Raw genomic sequence first — 16,321 nt, forward strand, 5'->3', positions numbered from 1 at the left:
TTCTTAATTTTTTGTTCCGTTTTCAAATTGGTCTACATAAAGGTCCAAAGGGTCGAAAATTAAACTTAGTTGGATTTTAACAAAAATTGAATTTTTAGGGTTCTTTGATATGCTGAATCTAAACATGTGTTTAGATTTTTGATTATGGGCCCAGTTTTCAAGTTGGTCTACATTAAGGTCCAAAATTAAACTTTGTTTGATTTCTACAAAAATTGAATATATGGGGTTCTTTGATATGCTGAATCTAACCATGTATTTAGATTTTTGATTTTTGGGCCCCATTATCAACTTTGTCCACATTGAGGTCAAAAGGGTCCAAAATTAAACTTTGTTTGATTTCATCAAAACTTGAATTCTTGGGGTTCTTTGATATGCTGAATCTAACCATGTATTTAGATTTTGGATATTGGACCATAATAGGTGAATGTCCAATTTAAAATTTTTAAGTTCTTAGACCACATTCATTCTGTGTCAGAAACCTATGCTGTGTCAAATATTTAATCACAATCCAAATTCAGAGCTGTATCAAGCTTGAATGTTGTGTCCATACTTGCCCCAACTGTTCAGGGTTCGACCTCTGCGGTCGTATCAAGCTGCGCCCTGCGGAGCATTTTATTGCGATTGTTGAAGACTGAACAAAAATGTGAGATTAATTATTGCAATTTCAAGAAAGTCTTCATTTACTTATATGCATCAGCTATCAGAATGAGAGTTATTATTGCAATACTCAACCAGTCACATTATTCCCATTAATAAATACCTCGCAATAATTTCTGAATTTTCAGTATTCAAATTGAATATATTCACTATTTCACAATGTTGTCATATTGTAGCATAACGACTGGGTCCTTAGTTTTCCTCTTAATCCTGGAAATTTTTATAAAATTTGGTCAAACCAATCAATTTTACTTACCTTTCTGTGCAATTATGGTATGCAATAATTTCCACTAAGTCTCTAAATTCTTAAAATAACCATATTTCCATAAGATGGCAACAATCAAGGGGATAATTACAAAAGTATCCAATCAGGTGAAAATGTTAATTTGTGTAGCTGTTGAGACGTGTATTTATACTTTTTTTAAGTGGCTGTAATAAATAAGGAAGCATTTCACATTATGACAGTCTTGCATAAGCTGAATTTCATGTTTATGAAAGTTTCCGCAATGCAGAAATTCTTAAATAGGTTACATTCTGTTGTAGGTAGCAAATTTCAAGCACTTGTGTTTAAAATTATCAGATGATAAATTTTGCCAATATGCATTTCCTTTATATTTATGTTCAATGTCATTAAAAAAGTAACTTTTTAGTCCCCTACCGGCAAAGCCGATGGGACTTTAGGTTTGCCCTCCATCCCTCTTTCCGGTGCTTGAAGATATTGATTCAATATTTGGTATATAGTTTTATCATGACCAGTTACAGATCAAGGTTGAAGTTTGTTCCGGTCTGATGATTTTGTGCTTTTATGGACCCTGGACTTATAAAATTCATGCAAGTAATCAGTTTTCCACACATTTTTTTGTCATGCTTGAAGGTATTGATTTGATATTTGGTATATAGTTTTATCATGACCAGTTACAGATCAAGGTTGAATTTTGTTCCCGTCTGATGATTTTGTGCAGAGTTATGGTTCTTAGATTTAGAAAATTCACACAAGTAATCAGTTTGCCACACTATTTTAGTCATTTTAAACCAGAACAATGAATTTTCAACATGTTGTACTATGTATTGCTATGCAATAATCTATGGAATGCTTGTTGGTTTAAGAAAATGTTAAATATTCTGTATTTAGTTGTAAATGCCCTATTATAATACATTTGATTTTCTGTCTGACAAATGTCAGTGAGCTCTACGAGTTCAGTGAAGTAGAATAGATGAGGCCCAAACATAATTGCTTCTTTCTAAAATGTACATTTTTAAAACTAGGCAAAGGGTATTTTCTCTTAATGATCTGCAATTTATCATGTTGAACACATGACAAATGCTTATGGAGTCAGTATTCCACCTGTTATCATTTTCTGTGAATTGCAGATTTTAATGATCCCACTATTATGGAATCTAGCCAACATGAAGCCTTCCTGCCACAACTTTGATGTCCATGAATTGTAAACAAATAACTACAATGATCGTGTTCAATAATTTGTGTACTATATTTTTCTTAATTTTAGTATGATGGATTGATTGGTTGATATTAGTCTACCTAATGTCCAATGGATGAGAAATCGTCAAGATGAACATTTTATTCTATACATTGAAAATTGGATTCTAGTTGAAATTGTTCACAAAATGAAGATAAACAGTTTGCAAAATTTCATTATGATTGGTTGAGCAGTTATCTATATATTAGCTGTTGTCTGAGATATGTCCCAGGGGGCAGGGCCAAATAATCTCCATAGAAATGATATGTGCCAATGCTTATACAACAGCATCCTAATGTCATTGACTTTTCATAAGTGATTCCCTTTAAACTGACCTAATCACAAACTTTAACAAATTGTTAACGCTGCTGACACAGCATACCTAAGTCTGGCTTATTTACTGTCGAGGAGAGACAAAAGCATCATTTTAATAGATGTGTTTTAGCAGTATATTGTGGTCATCTTTTATCAATGCTGTATGCCATGCAAGGCTTCCAAAATGGTCATATATGCCGGACATTTGTATAATGTCCGGTTAAAGTCCAGCTGGGCAAAGCATGAAACGGTCATCTACGTTTTAGTTTTCAAGGCTTTAAGAGACGGTCATTTTAACATAATTCGCAATCTTTTTGACCCAACGTTTTTCCTTTAACAGCCACACATTTCCGGTTATAAAAGTGACATGATCATTAAGTACTATCAAAACAACCCCTACTTTAATGCCTTCTCATTTTAATCAAGGCTAATTAGTTGTCAAACAGCTGAAATTTACCTGTTCACGTCACAGGTAAACTATTTTGAACTGGACATTGATCGGTCTTTTCAAAGTTATTTTCTTACATTTCAGCGGTTTGCATCTAATTAATTTAGCCAAAAAGATATAAATTATCAGAAATACGTTTACAAATATGATTTGATGAAAAAATTCAAAAGGTGAAAATGAAAAATCGTCATAACCACGTTGTTTGAACCTAGAGACATGTCTCTGTTTGAACTAGTACACGTGTGCGCATGTGTGAAATTTGATTATGCATCCTAATTTCTTCAAAAAATGCTTAAATTGTCATTGATACCTTTATCTCACGTTTATTTCGAATATTTTCTTGAAGAAATAACGTAGAAAGAGCTACTTCCACTCATTCACGCTTTGCAAACGTACACGGAATTTACGTATCCGTCTCTGGTCCATGTTTTACCATTGTCAAGATAACATCCGGTATAAAAACGAAAGAAAAGTTTTTGACAATGTTATTTTGCACATATAAAGAGTCTTAGGCAGATATAAGTACGCTGATGTTGCACACTTCGAATGATGCACTGCCAATTTAACAGTTTCTGTCAGAACTTCGAATTTGAATCAAAGAAAGTTAAATATCGTTTTTTTTAATGTCAATCATTGGGATGGCCAACTCAGCAACTGATTACCATAAAAGGCATAATTGCCTTTTGTTTATTTAGTCTTAAGGGATTAAAATCGGGATAATATATAAAATGTCCGGCTGGCTAAAAATAATTTTGGAAGCCCTGATGCCATGTCAAATATTTTTGTTTATACTAGTATGTCCTGTTCTTTTCTATTCTACAGTTCCAAGAAACTTGAAATTAAGTATTAGCAAGGTATGTTTTCCAGTGAAATACCTTGTCATCAAATACAATTTTAAATGATCCCAATATAAGAATTCAGGCCAAGATACATGTAGATTTCAACTGGCAAAGTCATGACAGTACAGCGTAGTAGTAGATTTTTTATGTACAATTCAATAAATCTTTGAATACCTATTCACAAAGGATACTGGTGGGGTCAGAAGATGTATTATGAAAGTTAACAATCAAAGCAAAACATCCTGCACAATGTAGTTGAAACAGACAAATATTATTTTATAATTTTTTTTTGTATACAAGTTTTAAATTTGTTATTCATAGCTGCCTGACAGCGAAATGCTTGAATAGTGCAACAATTCATACACCAAAGCACCATAGCACTTGTATATGGACCAAAAATTGTTCAACTTAAATTAACAAATGCTTTTTGCTAGTCAGAAGCATCAATGCATATAATTTTAAAGCCTACACCCTTTTGTAGCTAAATTAATTCTACTAGGCCCACTGAATTCTAAACTTCGTTAGAAACTTTGATAGGCAAACACAAAGTACATAAACAAAGAGAAATGCCCAACACATGACTAAAGAACTAGAAAATGTTGTCAAAAGTGAGCAATTAAAATTTTAACCTAGATCCTATTAATCAAGGCTGACAGAACTTGACAATAATTGCACTTTTACAGGATTATTTCCATCGTCAGTATGAGACAGCTTAATATTAACATGTAATTCCACTAATAAATGACTAACATATTTTATTTCAATATTTATTTTGAATTGTTATCATGATTCAGATCTTTAATTACAGATGTGGTATGATACCCTGAGATTGAAGTAATAATACCCAAATAAGTGTACATGAAGTATGTTAAACACATGTTTGCAAACTATATTAATCATATGGAAACAAATTGAGAATCAGTTACACACTTCATTACAAAATTTAAAACAGATTTTCATCTTAAATATATATATAGGTGTATTTTTTTTTAGATCTTCAGAATTTTTTCTTACTACAATTTTTATCTGGTTCTAGAACTATAAAAATGTTTAGTTAATTTTTTTCTTCTTTTAAGTACTATTCAATATGTTTAAGTCTTTCAACCTTTATATGGACATCTTTCATACAAAAATTTCTCATGGGGAAAACTGCAACTATAAATCACTTCTTCATTTCTTTCATCATCTACACATTTGTCACAACTCACATTTATACACTTTTTACATACATCATTGCATTATCAAAACAACCATAACAAATACAACACTATCCCCTTGCAGTCTCTTTACACTTGCACATGTTTTCCATATCACACAATGCTCTTTTGCACACAAGTATTGATCCCTTTCAACATAAAATAATTTTCAATGTACATATTAAAATAAATATCTACAGCACTTTAATATCAATCTTCACAATGATTCAATTGATTCTTACAAATAAATTCCACATAAGAAAGACATAGTTTAATATATTCAATTCTTTACAATTTTGCACCATTATCACAGATTTGAAGAAACAATAATTATCGACGGTATCTATCATATCGTTCAGGGGAAGAGCTGCGGTGACCATTCCTATGCCTTTTGACGTACCTAGAGTCAGGCGAGTACTCATACCGATCTTTATCCTTGTAATCATTCCTGTCTTTATAGTCATTGTAGTGATCCTTGTGATCATATTTGTCTTTGTAATACTTTTTATAATGACTAGATTTATTATACAGTCTTTCTGGTGACCTACTCAAAGATCTACTAAAAGACCTTGACATTTGTTTCTTTCTTTTGTGAGAGAGTTTTGAACCTTTATAATAATCAGCATTTTCCTTCTTAATTCTACGAGAGTCAATGTCTTTATGCTTCTTCTTTTTAGAAATAGGACTCCTGGGTGGACTAAGGCTACTACCAGATGACCTTAAATATAATAAGTTTGGTTAAATAATCTGAAGATTAAGCTATTCAGAAGTAAAGTTCAGCAATTTTACAAATTCAAGAACATTATGAAAAACATATCTTAGTATTTTTTAAAGCTAGACTGACTTTGTTTGCCAACGGTATGGGTTTTGCTCATTGTTAGAACAGTATGGTGACCTATAATTGCTTACATCTTAGGCATATGAACTCTGGGATAGTTGTCTTATTGGTGATCTTATTTTTTGTATATCAAATGATAAATCTAACATCTGCATTGGCAGATCACCAAAAAAATCCCTCATTTTTTTTTTATTCCCCTGACCTTTTTCTATTACAGACTGCTAATATCTGTGAGGAAACCAGCTGTGTTATGTGCAGTTTAATTTTGCATTTAGAAATATGAGAAAAATATTAAGTCACAGAAATAAACCAAACTTAAAATATCACAAAATACCAATAAATACATATAAATACCTCTTATCCGGTGAAAATGAATGACTTCTTCTCCTTTTGTTGCCATTTTTACTGAAAGAAGAAATATAAATCAATACCAACCTTGTTCACATTTGTAATTTAAAGTTATAATGTTATTATTCACTTTCAATTTGACAATTGATCCAAAACCAAAAGCACATTGAAAAGGTCATTGTTTCCACTTACTGCTGATGTAGCTGTATTAATGTTACAATCTTAACTAGCTATCAATTAAATTTTTTCCTAACAAAAAAGTTTTTTTCCATGAAAGTACAGGCTTATTTGAAATTGTTTATAACTGGAAGTTTGACTTTCTCTTGTTTGGCTTGACATATGCTGACTTCATAGGTAATGGAATGACTCGATTTTGATTCCAACTTTAAATCTCTCTATTGAACAAATGTTACAAGTTCCTGAAAATCAAAAGACAACGTTTTTCAGTCAATTAGACTTACATAAGGCCTCCATCAGGTTTCCTTGTATTATCATCTTTTTCTTTCTTTAACTTCAACTGTTTGATACTCCCTAGTAACGTGGGGTTTGGACTAACATTCTTTGGTGAATCTGTAACAGAACAAATATGTTTCTACAGAAAGGGAAATATTCATAATCAAAATATTACACTTTGCAAAGCATTATTTTTTGACTGCTTAAAGAGAATTATTTCAGACTTAAGATGTTGTATATATTTGAAGTGCAATATTTTATTGGAGCTATGACTCAAATTTGACCATCTTATTCTCTAACTTTCAAACTACTGATCCAGAAAAATTGCTCATATTATCCTTAACTTAATTGTAAATTATTTGATCTTTTCTCCAATTTCCATTTCATATTGGACTATACCAGTTGTAAGCAAGGTAGATTTAATAAAGTATTTTTTTATTATTCTTGAACTGGTTATCCAAGATTTCACCTTTGTAATCAACATCATAAATGTTGCCCCTTGAACAAGTTACAATGTAAATACCTTACAAATACATATGTCCACCCTTTTCTCTGTTGATCCTCTTTACTATAATTTTTATTGTTGAGTCAATCATTACTTTTAACAACATTGTTCAGTACCAGCCTATATGATACTTTGTATGAAACCAAACTGGGTTTAATTAGATAAGTAGACTTACTAGCTCTAGATGTTGAGTTTGGAGTTCCATAATCTGATGTCATTCCTTTTGATTTTTTCTTGTTTTCCATCTGTATTCTTTTGGCTTCCATTACTTTGGCCCCAAGTTCTTCTACATTTGGCTACAAAATTGAAAAATGTATATTTTAAACTTAAAATATTATAAAAGCTTAATGGATTGATTGGTTTTTAATGTCACTTTTCAGCACTAATGTGCTATTTCGCAGCGGTCAGTTTTTAATGAGGGAGGAAGTTGGAGTGCTCTTCTTTAAAAACTCTAAACAAACAATGAAATTATGATAGCTATGCCCAATTCTTAAATAGTTTCAAAGAAAATAGAGATTGACTTCAAATTTTTTTTATAATAAAGGAAATTTTTATATATCAGGGAAATATTATGTATATCATAGGTTAACATTGCAGACAGGGAGACTATTGTATGAGCAGGGAAAACCATTACCTTGTAACAATTTTTTATATGTTTTAGTTTCTTAATTTAAATACTTACTCTTTGACGAGCATAGAGACGTAATATTGTAAGACATATTTCCTGAATGTCATCTTCTCGTACATTAAATATGGAATACCACGACGGTCTATCTGGAAGAGCAATCTGTAATACCAAGGAAAACATGTAGGTCAATATTTCTTATCACCATTTTTAGTACTTTGAGCTTACATCATGCATACTTTACATAGTGTAAATTGTTATTTTGTGTTTTTGTTGTCTATTATACTGTTAATTTAGAGTGGAGCGCTTTTCCTGTACTTGTTTTTATTGTATATTTTTTTTAGAAATTTATGATTGAAAAATGTTGAGATTAGAGAGATTTTAGGTATTTTAACCAGCCAATTTTTGTGCATATGTCATATGTTATATCTTTACGTTTTGGATTATTTTGTGTTTTAGGTGATTATGGTGTCGGTCAAATTTATTCATCACTTTTGTAGACTCTGAACTATTCAATAGTTCCACATATCTATGTACAGTAAGACACCTGTCTATTGGTGGGAGACTATGTTGCCTACTAGATGTCCTGGTATTTGTGTCATTGTCTACTAGAAGTATTGTATACCTCAAATCTCAATATATTCATATGAAAGTATATATTCCTAATTGAGATTTTAATCACTTTATCAATGATCTAATTCTGCTTTTGATTCAAATGTAAATGCTCAAAATTTATTACCATTTCTCATATACACCAACATACAAAATCATTGAGCAAAATAAAGATCCTACCTGCAATTGTCTAGCAGCTAAGTATATACAGGCACAAGCTATACTTTCTGGAAGAAATCTTACAAAAACATTAGTCCTAAAACTGTCATTCATGTAGTTCCTGTGAAGAAAAGATAACATCATAAATATTTATAAAGTCTCAACTTTTTATCACACATAAATTTAAATATAATATGGTGAAATTGTAAAGCATATCTTTTTCTATCATCATGGTTAAAACCAGTATACATAACTATAGTTTTGAATACATACATATTGATTTTATAAAACGGTCAATCATTGATTCCATGTACATGCAAGATCATATTTTTCGGACAGTTTTATCCTTGTTATTCCATGAAAATATTATCCACAAAGTTCACTGAAAGTTTTCAATACTGTTTAAATCATTGTCTGTGTTTCTGGTTGTGTTGAATATAACAGCTATAAATATGATGTAATTCCAAGATATCCACATCTGTAGCATCCTATAGCGTCTTCTGAATCCACTAATGGCACTATGTTTTAAGTGTTCATGATTGTTTTCAATACAAGTTCTGTTTGTCTATCACCCATCCACCAAAAACAGTACTGGCTATAAATTTGAGATTTTTTTACCAGCAGTTTTATGTTGGATTTTGCTTATATGGAAGTGAAAAATTGAAGAGAGACAGTCAAGGTTAAAGCAAACAGAAATATAATTTAATCTAGCTTCACATACAAATATATCAAACAAAGTACCATTATAAAACATGTTTTTGTATATATACATGTATAAGTTCTGTATATATACAAATATTTTACTGTATATCCATCGTGTCATGATTTTTGTACATTTAAGTTCCCTTACATTACACCAATCTCAAAAAGAAGTTAAAATAAAAACTTTTCTCTTTTGAACGAATTCTATCAATTTATAGTTAAGCATCAATTGAAAAAAAAGATAAAATAAAAGGTCAAACATGACTTCAATGTGTATGTATAATAATTTTATAAATGGTAGAGAAAAACACAACACAATGAATATGTTCAACTATCTTGTGTTAACACGATTCTAAATAATGAATTACTTGATATTTTTTAAATCTTGAACAATACAATACAAAACGAACCAATGTATGGCTAAATATTTCTACAACTATTTATATACCAACCATTTTGATACTGGATCCAGCTATTAGTACTGCACTGGAAATTTGAAAATTAAATAATAATTATATAAAACATAAAAATGCACAACATATTCCTCTGTCCTTTCGATCTTATGAATTCAATTGCCTCTTCTGCCTCCTGTATTGTATTGTTTGTTGTTTACAAGTATTGCATTGTCATTCCAAACTTTCCTCCTAAGAATTCACTGCTGTAAAACAATCTTATATAGTTAGCAAGTTCAGAACTTCATCAAAATATTTGAACAAGTCAACTTATTTTCTATTATTACATAATTTGCTTTCCATGTTCATGCAGTTTACTTTATTAAACTGTTTATTTTGCTACATTTTTTTTCTATCATTTTCACCGTTCATTCATAATATCTGAGTTACAAAGTTTTCAAATCTTTTCATTAACAAAACAACAAGTTCATTTTTTAAAACCAACTCTTTTGAAACATGAATTTATTGAGTGCCCATTACTGGTAAACCTTTAGACACTCTCAAAACACAACTCCATATTTGTCACTGGTTCCCAATGATGCTGGTTCCATGCTGTTCGTTGTTTCATCGTCGTTGAGTCAGATGGGTTCTGTTGCCAGAGGATGGTGCATTCATTTCAAGACACAGACTTTACCCACCTAATCTGGGGTAGGCAAAAAGGAAAAATACAGAATTAATACAAAATTCTTTACACTGTATGCTTCATTCCCAAAATGAAGCTCTTTACAACAAAAACAAAATAAAAAGACGAAGACGATAATAAAACATATTTCATTTTGTAATGTATAAAAAACAGAAAAGTATTCAATAAATATGCCTTGCAAAGGTCGAGTGACAATATTGGAACTTACAAAGACTAACACCAGCAAGGAATTTTCTATCCATTCAGAAATTGATAATGAAAAGTTGTGAAACACACCAATGGCCATAACACAGCATGACCTGCTTTCCCGTAGAATGTAATTCTGAACTTCTAGAAAATCCATGACTTAAATGTCAAAATGTGGAGCTTATTTTCAATAGAGAAAACAATTATCCTGTCTGTGCAATTACAGCAAATGCATTGTTTGGGATATGTCTATTTTTCATACCAAAAAACATAACCATTTTTCCCAAAACATGTGTCAAGTTTAACAAATTTAGCTTCTGTGTATATTGTGATATCTAAACTGAAAACAAGTTCCATACTGTCACATGAAAGTCCTGATGAAGACTAATCCATTTTTAATTCTAAATCTTTAAAACATTGTTATTAAAAAAAGTCTGCTTGTTTTCAAGAATTCAGAGATTCTGTATGAAAGGCAGAAATTTCAGAAGAAAACAGGACCACAGGGTCAATTGGTTTCACACAATTTAATCCATATAAAATTTATTTTTGTCTTTAAAATAAAGAATTAGAAATGGAAAGCCCTTACAATTTAAAAATTTCAAATATGATATTTTGCAGATGAATAGATTAGAATTTTCAATCAAGAAAATGGATAAGGGAAAGGTTAAATGGAATCATGGATTTGAAATCATATTTCATGTGATTATTTTTAGTTAATTCTAAAGTTGAGGTACACCAAATCCAATTTCTTGAAGGAAAATATAAAATCTTAACAATTTCATCATGAAAACTTACAAATACAAAAATGTACAATGAATGAAAAATAATATATCTTTGTATACTGTTAAACATGATGATAGTATTATGATGTGCCTTACAAGAAAGAGATTCTAACTTACCCTAATTTGAATATGAACTCCCTTTGTTAGGTTCCGAATATTCTATATCATTTGAATTTTGGTGATCCCATTTTTTTAAATGGACCAAAATGATACATTTTGTTTTGCTGGACATTTCTTTAGGGCTATGGACCATCTAAGCTGGTGATTCATGTAGTTTGTAATTACACATGTTTCTCTCATATTTCCATGAACAAATGAGACTAGGGTAAATTATTACTTTTTCAAGGAGATATTTTGAAGAATTATGTGCATTTAATCATGGGCTAAATAAATTTAAAATAAGAATTTACAATTTTCAAACATTTTAAACAGCAATTAAATGACACAGGGTCAGTATGCTTAAATGTGTAATACAAGCAATACAATTTTTCGTTTATAAGGATCTCTGAAACTTACTTAATGTACAATATAAAAATAAGACTTGAGGTATTAATTCTGTTTTTCCAGTTATAAATTATTTGTACTATGTTTACATTCAAAATTTCTGAAATAGATAACTTTTCAGCATGGACGTCAGGATGTGTTTATTAACCATGATAAACTATTGTAAAGGTCAAACAACTTACAGATATTATGAGAAAATAACTGTTGATTGATGGTAGTGCCAAACTAATAATGTAAATGGGGAAATCAAATCAGATAAATGGGGAATGTGTCCATGGGACACAGATGATGCCCCTGCTTGCATATCATATAAAGTTATAAAGGGACAAAACTGAAGAACGGTAAAAGTGACGCTACCCAAATTTGTACTTGATCAGTGTTTTGTGGTAATAAGCATTTTGTTTAACTTTCATAACATTTGGTTGAAGCAAACTAAAGTTAGAGAATGGAAACCAACTTTGGGACGTACTCAGACGGATAAGGGTAAAACTTAATGCCCCCTCTGCTACGGCGGGGGCATAAAAAAAGGAAAGTGGGATAGACAAACATCTATATTAGTTAATATTTGGTCTGAGAATTAGCGAGACTCATATAGAACTAAAGGCAGATCCCAATGACTATATGGGAAATCACGTTATGATAAGTTTTTACATTGTGAAACATTGCATCACATATCTGAAAACGCTTTTCATTGAAATTAAATTTTGACTGAAAGAGATAGTATACAACAAGTGGAAGATATCAGAACTATAATCAGAAATGGTAATCCAGAGAACAATCATGAAGACAAAACCAGAGACAATAGACAAGTAAATACATATAAAAATTGAGGATTCTTAATATTGAGAGCTCTAAATATTGGGCAGGAGAATTCTTAAGAATTGCATGACCACTTTCAACCTACATAAACATTTTGGTTAAACTTCAAATATAAACTATAGGAAGGCAAGATTTTTTACATCATACAAACTTAAAAAAAAAAAGAGACTCCCCAAAAATATTTCTTAAGGCTTTTGGTATAGAAAACCATATTTTAAATATCAAATTATTCTTCACTAGACTCAGTGATACCTAGAATGCATGAAGAATGAGTTAGCAGTAGTTTGTTTGTGTATTTCTGACACTACCATCAAAAACTGTTCGTTAGATAATCTTACAATTCTAATAAAGATACCTACCATGCACACTGCACCAGTTTTTGGTTTTGTTCACACTCCAACACTTGGAGATAGACCACAATCACCTGAAAAATAAAAGTTAGACAATACAATAAATGAGACAACGGTTACTATTGGCTACAACCTGATTTGGCCATTCTACTTTCCTCCAATGTTGTGGCAACTGTTTTGATGTCTAGTCTGAAAGTTGTAAGTTATTAGTGAAAAATTCATGTTTTGTTTTCTGAAAGGTAAAAGGATTAAATCGACAACTAAGTAAACTCATTTTTATGACAAAGGCAACAATTTTCAATTCAAAATGAAATTTCAAACAATATTCAAATGTTTACTGTTGTTGCCAATGCATAATTAATACATTATAGCAGAATAAAGAATGATAAATTTATATTTACCTTGTGTGGATGCTTGACATGGACACTGAACCCTAACTCTTTCAATACACGGCGTTCTGCTTTGATGACTTGATTCTTTAGATTGATGTAATTTTGGTCCAATATCAAAGGAACAATAGTTCTGAAAGAAAACAATAGCATTCGACATATGATATCTTCTCTTTGTTTTTTTCTATAGGTTGTTGAACCGCAGCTTTTCAAAAGGGACTGAAGTAAATTCAAACTGAATGTTCATTATTTAATAACTTTCTCTAATGAATAACAATTGAAATGAAATATTCTGTTGGAAAACATTTATCTTGAAATGGAAAATGTTCAAAAGTAACTTCAGGAATACAATTCTTAGTGAAAGGAAAATCTGCAATTGAGAGTGTATGTTGCCAAATTCATTTTTTTTTAGATCAAATGATTAAATTCTGGACCAGAATTAACATTTCCAGGAGGCATGTTCATGTCGAACTATTTTGAGCACTGACTCCAGCACTTCTTGGAAAGATTCTACATACTTTTGCTTTCTCATCTGCTTGACATGATGAAACACATTGATTACATCTCTGATTCTCCTGGGAGATTCTTCTATTTTAGCTGCCAGGTTTATACATGCCATTGCAAGTACCTGCAAAAGATATAAATTCAAAATAAACAAACCAAACAACAAACAATCTTGGTTTCCATACAAATTTTTTATTAAAGTTTGTTGTATTGAAATTGGTATTAACAAACACAAGAGTACTCAAATTCTTATGTTTTTTAATGTTTCCAACTCATTTTATTGTCACCATCAGCAAAAGATGTAACAACAAAGAACAAATAAACATATATTATTTACAAGCTTATAACTACTGTAACATCATCCTCACGTCTCAGGTGAAAAGCTTCCAAAAAGACCAACAAGCTTACCTCCATATTGTGCTTGACAAAAGATTTAGAGTAGTAGAATCTCTGGAATAAAACTTGACCAGTAGCCATTGCAACCTAAAATATAATACAGATATAAACATAAGAAATATTGTTTGTTAAAATGTAGAAGTATTTCGACTAAAAAATCTGACAAATCAAATTACCACAGGACCTTTCAAACATCAAACGACAAGATTCAAAATAACTTCAAACAAAATAGGAGACAAACAAAAGGATATCAATAGATGAAAATGTAAAGGAAATGAATATTAAAACATAAAACAGTATGCATTATCCTAAAAATTTGGAGAGCTATGCACAGGTGAAAAACAAGGAGTAATTACTAATATTTGGAAATAAGTGCGACCTGAACCTGGGTTGCAATTCTTACATTTTAACATAGGAATAATCTGTAGCTAATAGACTAGTAAAAATATATCTTAGGAACCATCCACATAAGAGCTACAGTTTAGTAGCCTATGTCACCAATGAGTACTCAGCAAAGCTTAAGTTCAAATAGATGGGTATATGCATTATAATGTGCACGATTTCATTTATATCTATATGGTTTTACTACAATGGGGAAGGAGAAGCAATTAGTACAAATAAATTTGCAGCTCAAATTGTAGGGGAATATAGTCCAAATAACGTCTTGGAAGGCTATTTTAAATTTTTGCTTCAACGCCTTCCTGCGACGTCATAATGCTGAAGCCACCATTTTCGGTTCGACTTTGAGAGCATATTTTGCTCTCAACTTTGAGACCCAATTTAGCCATAAAATTTTCATTGAAGGCTAAAAATTTTTGCATTTATAAAATTTCTTTCCTTTTACGTGTTTGTTTGTGCAAAATATTTCCAATAAATCCCTACAGTAATAATAAAATAAGTTAGAATTCCATCCGAGGTGGACAATCATCTACTGCTTTTTTTTAAAACGTTTATCTGATTTCTTTTTAGGAGAGTATAAAATAAATTTTTGCACCTAACTTGGTAAAATTTGACAGACCCGAATTTCCGGAACCTTTGTTTTATATTATCTGGAAATTTAGGTCCGTCAAATTTTACCAAGTTTACTCAAAAATATATTTTATACTCCTAAAATGAAGCATCTCAAGGAGAATTCAGCTAAACGTTTTAATAAAGCAGTAAATTCCCTCTCAAAGTCCAACTGAAAATATGAGTTCGGCGTTATGACGTCGATGTAAGGCGTCAAAGAAAAAAAATATAATAGCCTTTCAAGATGACATAATTATTTGGACTAAGGGGAATATAGATCCTCAAATGGCTCAATTCTGAATCTACGCCAAAACAAATACGGTATTCTAAAGTACCGCAAAATTACAGTGAACAACGTCATACCATAAGAAGAAAATACCAGTACTAAGCGACAAGTTGTACCAATTTTGACTTTAGGATCAGGAACTTCATTTGATATTATTCAAGATTGATTGTGAATTCTGAAGAAATGTTATTGTATCCAACTGGTCTTTTCGGAGACAAATTATTTGTGGCAACAGGCCTCAAGATTGAGTATTGAAAGGGATAAGACTGAGCTCTATCTCAGTATGGTGGATTAAATGACCAATACGGTATAATCCACTAGTTAAAACTTATTCCTATCATGTTAAAGGCATAAATCTTTGTCTTTTTAGTGTTCAAAATGGCGACGAACCTGTGGAAGTTTGAGAAGAACTCCCGATGACTGTATGAGCTCACAACCTAGGATACGCAAGTCCATTTCTGTATCTGAATCAAGGCCATCTTGGAGGGATGGTGTAGGTGAAAGTTTGTCGTCTGGAATTAGAACAGTTTCTAGTGTGAGAATGACTTTACTAAAATCTCTAATTGTGAGAGGATTTGGCTTCTCTTCCGCCATCTTGAACGTGTTTTCTTCGTATGCGCAATAATAAAAATGAGGTCATAATGTAAATAATCCATTAACAATTATTTTCAAAATTGCAGTATTAAATTTTCTGTATTTCATTCAAAAGTCTTTTTCTATCTATTTGACTCAAATGATTGTTTTTTGTAGTTCAAATTTAATGGAAATTAATTTTATTTAAATATATATAGTAAATACCAAGCGCATCAATATTTTTTTTCCGGTGA

General features: G+C 31.0%; 1 protein-coding gene across 1 annotated transcript; it reads right to left on the minus strand.

Annotated features, from left to right (window-relative positions):
- Window positions 1-4,490: 4,490 nt before the first annotated feature.
- On the minus strand, window positions 4,491-16,104 carry LOC127720434 (cyclin-L1-like). The gene is made up of 11 exons (XM_052227025.1): window positions 15,885-16,104; window positions 14,213-14,287; window positions 13,819-13,928; window positions 13,313-13,433; window positions 12,921-12,985; window positions 8,495-8,594; window positions 7,760-7,864; window positions 7,253-7,373; window positions 6,581-6,689; window positions 6,126-6,176; window positions 4,491-5,651 (listed from the first exon to the last, which is right to left on the minus strand). Exons 1-11 carry the CDS (start codon window positions 16,086-16,088, stop codon window positions 5,264-5,266), a joined length of 1,449 nt encoding a protein of 482 aa, XP_052082985.1. The 5' UTR covers window positions 16,089-16,104; the 3' UTR covers window positions 4,491-5,263.
- Window positions 16,105-16,321: the final 217 nt, after the last annotated feature.

This window comes from Mytilus californianus, unplaced genomic scaffold, assembly GCF_021869535.1.
Source record: "Mytilus californianus isolate M0D057914Y unplaced genomic scaffold, xbMytCali1.0.p SCAF_11, whole genome shotgun sequence".
Lineage (NCBI taxonomy): Eukaryota > Metazoa > Mollusca > Bivalvia > Mytilida > Mytilidae > Mytilus > Mytilus californianus.